The sequence below is a fragment of the Agrilus planipennis genome, unplaced genomic scaffold (assembly GCF_000699045.2).
Source record: "Agrilus planipennis isolate EAB-ADULT unplaced genomic scaffold, Apla_2.0 scaffold81, whole genome shotgun sequence".
Classification (NCBI taxonomy): Eukaryota; Metazoa; Arthropoda; class Insecta; order Coleoptera; family Buprestidae; genus Agrilus; species Agrilus planipennis.
The window spans coordinates 1,003,589-1,010,239 of record NW_020438902.1 but is presented as its reverse complement, the minus strand read 5'-3'; the positions used below and the strand labels follow the sequence as shown (position 1 = coordinate 1,010,239).

Below are 6,651 nucleotides of genomic sequence, written 5' to 3'. Positions count from 1 at the left end.
TTATTGACGTTGATTTTCTATGTTACTTTTATATACAACGACTTCCACTAATATATTTTTATTTTTTTTGTTCTATTTGTGCCGATTTAATTAATTATTAACAAGTTGAGTAACGTCAAACAGAGTAACTTTAATTAAAAGCGGATGATATTTGAATTATAAGTTGTGGTTGTTCAGGATAGTATGTTTGAATGTGTGTCTGTATGTCTGCCCACGTTACCTTGAATAAGCGATAATACTTCAAATGGAATGTTTGTTTCAATGTCAAATACGCACATAATGTACATTTTTCAATTTTTTTACTGAAAATAAGCATTATAAGCAACTTAATCAATACAAATGACACTTCTATTCTCGCAACTTTTTTATAATAAATACAAAAATTTATTGGAAATTTCTCGTAAGACGTAAAGTTTGGTATTTCACAAATTAGACTGGAAGAAGGCTCGATATTCGGACTCGATGGTGGTCCAGGTTTTCTTCTTTCTGCGAGTCCATCGATGGAGTTGTTTATCTGACGTTTAGCCAGGTGCTGTGGTTGGTATTTTGAGGGAACGTAGCAAGGGCATAAAATCATTCGCTGTGGTTTTGCTAACTGTAAGACTAAGTCACCATAATCAAGAAGCCTGAATATCGAGTTCTCTTTTGATAACGCCGTTGACCATGATACGGAACGTACTATAGGTGCTAAGAATGATGAAATATTGAAGTTGAGAAAGGGATACGGTTCCCCACCTAAAAGCTTAACTCCATGTATGGTAAATTAATTTATAATGGCTAATGGAAACTTTCTTGACAGGTTTTAATTTTCCAAAATTGCCGGGAAAATGGCCGTTTACGTTGACCGAACAACAGCTAGATGCCCGACGTAGAGGTTTAGAGCAATATTTGGAAAAAGTATGTGCGGTGAGGGTTATAGCCGAATCGGATATCATGCAAGACTTCCTTACAGATCAAGACGATGAGAGTAATTGTAGCCCTGTTGACTTAAAAGTAAGTATAACACATCTGCGCCTCTTTATTTATCTAATCAGGATGTGCGGTTGTTATACTGATAAGTTTATTGACACAGGATTCAAATTTTTGACAAACCTAAAACAGCCATATGAAAGTACAACTAAACACTGGAAAGTCAGTAATTTTTTATAGAAAACGAAATTCCATTGCAAAAAACTATTTACTATAAGTCGATGTATTGGTGTATTTTTCATCTTGTTCTATGTAATAAATAATTTATTGTCTAAATGTTTAAGCAGATGGGCATGAAATCCATTTGAATTTGCGCGCTCACGATTGAATCCTGAACGCAGCGTAAATCTGTTTTGTTACTTTAATAGTCATTTTCAAATTGACTTTTAAAATTCGTTGGTAAATTATTGGCCTGTTAAATTTTAAATATTTTCGTTTTTATAAATTGGTAGGATCATATTTTTAAGTTATTTTAGCAATTGTTATCTTTAATTTTGTGACACAAACCTGTAGTTTTCCGTTAAAGTATTTATTTTTATTGGAAAATGAAACGAGTAATTTACAAAACGTGTTATATAAAATGGTTTTAACTAATTATGTATGCAAACGTGTAAACATCTAGTACTTCGAAGGGAACATTAGTATAATTTAACACGTTGTGCAATATCTAACAAATCATAAAAGTCTTATCTAAAATATGTGATATTGTAGTTTTTAATTTTCATGTTTAGATAAACAATAGGTATAGGAATTCTTAAGTAATGTAGTTTGAAAACTTACAATTTAATTTAATGATTTTTGAAAATTAATTAATAATAACTTTGGTACAGATCCTTTTGCCAGATAGAGAAGTGGTCACAGTATCGTTAAAGAAGAATTCAAATGCCGATGAAGTGTATGCGGCAGTCGTTAGAAAAATTAACATGACTAGGAAAACAGCACTCTATTTTTATTTGTTTGAAATAGTCGAATATAATTTTGGTGAGTACATACACTAACAGCGAAATCAGTAAAATTATTTAATTTATTTTTTTGAAATTTAGAACGCAAGTTACAACCCTCTGAGTACCCCCATAATTTATACATACAAAATTACAGTACAGCGACAAGCACGTGTCTTTGTATAAGAAAATGGCTTTTCTCTTTGAGTCAAGAACTGTCTCTAATGAACGATACTCAAGCAACATCGTACATCTTCTGGCAGGTATGTAACTTTTGATCTACAACTCTATGTACTTTTGTTTTTAATCTATGATTAAATATATAAATAAACACTTATTTTAATTTTTTAACAAATGAATCCTTTTTTAATCTTGTTCAAAATTCATTTGAAAATGTTATTTATTGGATTCATGTTATATATGAAGACACTTCAAAAAGTAATGATAATAGTGATTTGGGGGGAAAGTGTGTTCAATAGTGACATGAATAGTTCCATGGTATAGCCCATTCTTTGAGCATCTTTAAGTGATCTTTTACGATTAGTTTCAAGTCCAATGGTGCAGAGTGATTGAACGTATGTGACGATTCGCGTAATGTATATAAGATCCAGCATGTATAAAAGTTGAAGCGATGTTGTAACGTGAAATTTTTAATGAAACTGGAGAGGAATTGAAGCGGTGGGGGATAGAGATGAGCCGTGCGGGGGCGCTTTCAACGTCTTGCACCGAGGTTTCAAAGAATATAGCGGTCGTTATCCTCTAAGAACTGTTAGAGAGTTTGCTTCTCAATTGACAGAACATTTACGATTTTGCAAAATTTGGCCATATCATGATTGCATTACAAATGGGTACCGCTGATGTTTACGTCAGAGCAAGTACAGCATCGTGTTTCCGAGTGTCAAGACCTGTTATCGTAGTTTGACGGGGGAACCAAATGAAGAAATATATTGTACCATAAACCTAGATTACACTTAAATGTATCATTACGATCCGGAACTAAAACAACGAAAGGTTTTAATGGAAAAGGATGCAGATGTCTCCTCCAAAAAAAGCAATGAGTTTGATAAGGTTGTAATAATAATAATATTTTCGATTTCGAAGAATCTGTGCCAAATGCAGCTCGTTAAGTGTTGTCGGTTACGGTAAATTATAATAAATCGGTTTTCATCATGATATTGCACCATTTTAAGAAAAACGTCTTCATAAGAACATAGATGAAATTTTACTATGTCATGCTAATATGCAGCCCTGCGTAATTCACACTATAGTAAATTTCTTGAACGCTCGCTGTATCCCTTTACGACTTATGACTTCTGGCAGTTTGCTGAAGTCAAGTTTCCTCTCAAGGGATAGAAATTCAAGACTAATTACAAGGTCAACAAAACTGTGGAGGAGCTCGATACTAGAGAGTGGCGGGAACAGTAAGAAAAGTGTATTACAACAGAGAGATTACTTCGGAAAGGAACGTGTATATGTATTTGGGAGAAGAATAAATATTTTTTGCTGTATAGCAAAATTATCATTACTTATTGAACAACCCTAAACTAAATTTGCAAACAAAAAATACATAATTTTAATTGTAAATTTACAGGAAGAAATTATGTGGCCATAAGTTCTTGTTTTACATTTTTAGGATTATAATGTTTTAAAACTGCCCATAATAACATTTTGATTTTTATATTTAGAAAAACTTTCTTAATTTTATGAATGAAATATTTCTGGCAGATGTATTTCAAAATTGTTTATTTTATTAGGCAGTAGATGAAGTGAACAGAGGCTGTATACACGCGGGAGAACGTCTTTATCAGCTTAAAGCCCTTCAGGACGTTACGAGGGCTACCGAATACCTTAAATTGGCCCGCGATCTTTCCGGCTATGGGGAGGTCGTGTTTCCCCATTGCCCGTGCGATTCACGCAAAGAAGGTCACGTTATAGTGTCCGCGGGGAGTAAGGGATTTAAATTGCACGCATGCCAAGAAGATGGGACATTAGAGAGTCAAGTGGTACATTTATCTTGGGATTGTATAAGGCAATGGGAAGTAGATGATGAAGCAATGGCATTTTGTCTGAGATATGATCGACCTGACAAGACACCCAGGTGGCTCAAAATTTACAGTCCGTATGTAAGTAAGAAATACGTATAATATATTGAATTAAATCATGTAATTGTTGCAGTAAAACAGTAAAAGATTGTATTAATATTCCTAACAATATGCTTTTATAGTGTAACTAGAGAAATTGTTTATACCAAATATTGAACTATCTTTAATAATTTAGAAAACTGACAGTTGTTGTCAAAAGTGCTTTCTTTTTCGTGAACACTAAACCTAAGAAGTAAATAATTGTTTAATGTATTTATCCAAATTCCATTTTTTTAGCTTTAGTTTGACAAGTTTCTCATTAAATATTCATTTATTAATGAAATGCTTGTTTTCCCTTACGTGAGCATTCATGAAAACTGAACATTAACAAGTCACTTTGCCAGATTTTTTATATAAATGTTTGGGGATGGATTTTTCCGGCGTGACCTTAGCAATGTTTACTTTATCGAGAGTAGCGTTAATAAAATATTTTGTTTTTAGTATTCCTATCTTTTGGACTGTTTTGAAAGGATCGTAGAAGAGAATAAATGGATCGATACCGGAGAATGAATTAATTAACACTCCAATGTTTTTGTTTCGTTTTATGACGGTTCCAATTTAACTTCAAAACAACTCCGAAATACTCAAGATCCCCATAATTATTGTTAAGATGCATTAAAGAATTTTATTACAGCTCTCTTATAAATCTGTACATTCACGTTTTAACAGCATTGGGCATCAACAAAATGTACATTTAGGTGATAAATTTAAATTAATTTTCCTGAAAATGGTAAGCCCTCGAAACAATTTTTACATCACACTGGTTACTTTTAAAATTATTAATGTCAAATAATATGACATTATTTAAAACAGCGGCACAAATTAATGTATGTAGGAATATGAAGTGATGGCACTTAGGTTTTAAGGTCATTGATATGTATGAAGTTTGTATGTGTTATTTGTTGAAATTCATACTTATTCAAATATTATTAAAAGTTGTATAGAATATTATTATATTAGCAGTTATTGGTTTCTTAACTACTTTGTATTCTTGATTATTACAGGGTGAACCGTTAGAGTAATAGTGTAATGATAAATTTTTGCTGATTAGGAAGAAATAGGTATGTTTTAATATCGTAAGTCGAGAGTTTGATGTTTTTCTGTGACAAAATGGAGCACCCTGTATATGTAACGCAGCTGCCTTTGTAAGATCTAAAAGTTAGTTGTTGGAATTTATTTTGTTTTTTATTGCAAATTATATCACAAAGTTTATGGCATAATTATTTGGAGTGTCTTTTATAAAAAGAAAAAACAACTTAATTATTGTGATAGTTGAGTAGTTTCATAGTAGTGCTACATAATAATTGAAAGTATAATATTTATTGATTGTTATTTTAAATGTATATTAAGGAAATTAAAAATGCANTTAGAAGTGGCATTAATAGACTGGAACACCGCTATGAGAAATGTATCAGCCTTGGAGGAGATTATGTTGAGAAATAAAAAAAAACAATTTTTTAAAAACCTTGTTTTTCTTGGTCAGGCCGGAAACTTATCAATCCACCCTCGTATATCTAGCTTTGACCTAGTTACATTCTACACATATCTTTAATATACTTCTTTTTATAATTATTTCACTGAAGCACAAGACATACTATTTAATTTTAGGAAGCGGAAAGATTAGAACCCACCGATGATAGTGGGTACCCTTATTATGATTACAGCGAGAAAAGGTCTCTCCCCATAAGCATACCAGATTATCACTATAACGAACGGGGAGGCGAACGATATGTGACGTTCAACATCTATATGGCGGGTCGTCATCTGTGCTCCCGACGGTACAGGGAGTTTTCCCAATTGCATAATAATCTTAAGAAAGAATTTGTAGGTTCGTATTACTTTTTAAGAATTTATACATACATAGATATACGTCACTATGAATGTCCGACACTAGTGAATGTTAAGACACATGGGAAGACATCAGGGCATGTTAACATACATCATCATAAGGTTGTCAGTCCTAAGACTGCTTGGACACGTACCTCCACTCTTTCCTATCCTGAGCTAAACTTCGCATTTCCCTAAAACTGGAACAACCCACATCCTTAACTATTTGCGAACAACCTCTCCTAACTCCTGTTTCTGCCTCTAATATGTCTCTGACTAGACCTTCATACCTGAAAAGGTGTCCTACCAAACTATCTCGCCTATTTCTTATTGACTTCCATACAGTCCTCTGTTCTCCTTTTCTTTCTAATACCTCTTCATTTCTAACCTTTTCTATCCACGTTATCCTCATCATTCGCTTATAACACTACATTTCGAACGCTTCTAACCTTTTCTTTTCCGCCGCGACCGCTGTCCATGTTTCGCACCCGTACAACGCAGTGTTCCAACACCTTTAACAACCTTTTTCGAATTTCTAAATTGACCGTTCACGAGCATAGTTGTGACTTCTTTTTATTAAAGGCGACACGACCCTGCGCTATCCTCTGCTTTATATCCCTACTACTCCTTCCATCCTGACTTATCTGACTTCCTAGATACCTAAAATCAGCCACTTCTTCTAATTTTTCGTCTCCTATCTTTATATTCGCTCTTTCCCTACTTTTTCTTTCCTTGCATACCAGTATTTTAGTTTTACTTTTATTTATTTTCAT

General features: G+C 33.2%; 1 protein-coding gene across 1 annotated transcript; it reads left to right on the top strand.

Moving 5' to 3' along the window:
* The first annotated feature begins 109 nt into the window (after nucleotides 1–109).
* On the top strand, nucleotides 110–5,410 carry LOC108737225 (sorting nexin-27). Its single transcript, XM_025973306.1, has 6 exons — nucleotides 110–400; nucleotides 800–993; nucleotides 1,800–1,950; nucleotides 2,013–2,173; nucleotides 3,665–4,033; nucleotides 4,493–5,410. The coding sequence occupies exons 1-6, from the start codon at nucleotides 340–342 to the stop codon at nucleotides 4,559–4,561; spliced, it is 1,005 nt and encodes a 334-aa protein (XP_025829091.1). The 5' UTR covers nucleotides 110–339; the 3' UTR covers nucleotides 4,562–5,410.
* The last annotated feature ends 1,241 nt before the right edge of the window (nucleotides 5,411–6,651 follow it).

Excerpts from the sequence above, each read along its gene's own strand:
- LOC108737225 (XM_025973306.1), top strand. The coding sequence starts at position 340 with ATGACACTTCTATTCTCGCAACTTTTTTATAATAAATACAAAAATTTA. Across the intron at positions 994-1,799 it reads GTAGCCCTGTTGACTTAAAA|ATCCTTTTGCCAGATAGAGA; the intron begins GTAAGTATAACA and ends ACTTTGGTACAG. Across the intron at positions 2,174-3,664 it reads CATCGTACATCTTCTGGCAG|GCAGTAGATGAAGTGAACAG; the intron begins GTATGTAACTTT and ends TTATTTTATTAG.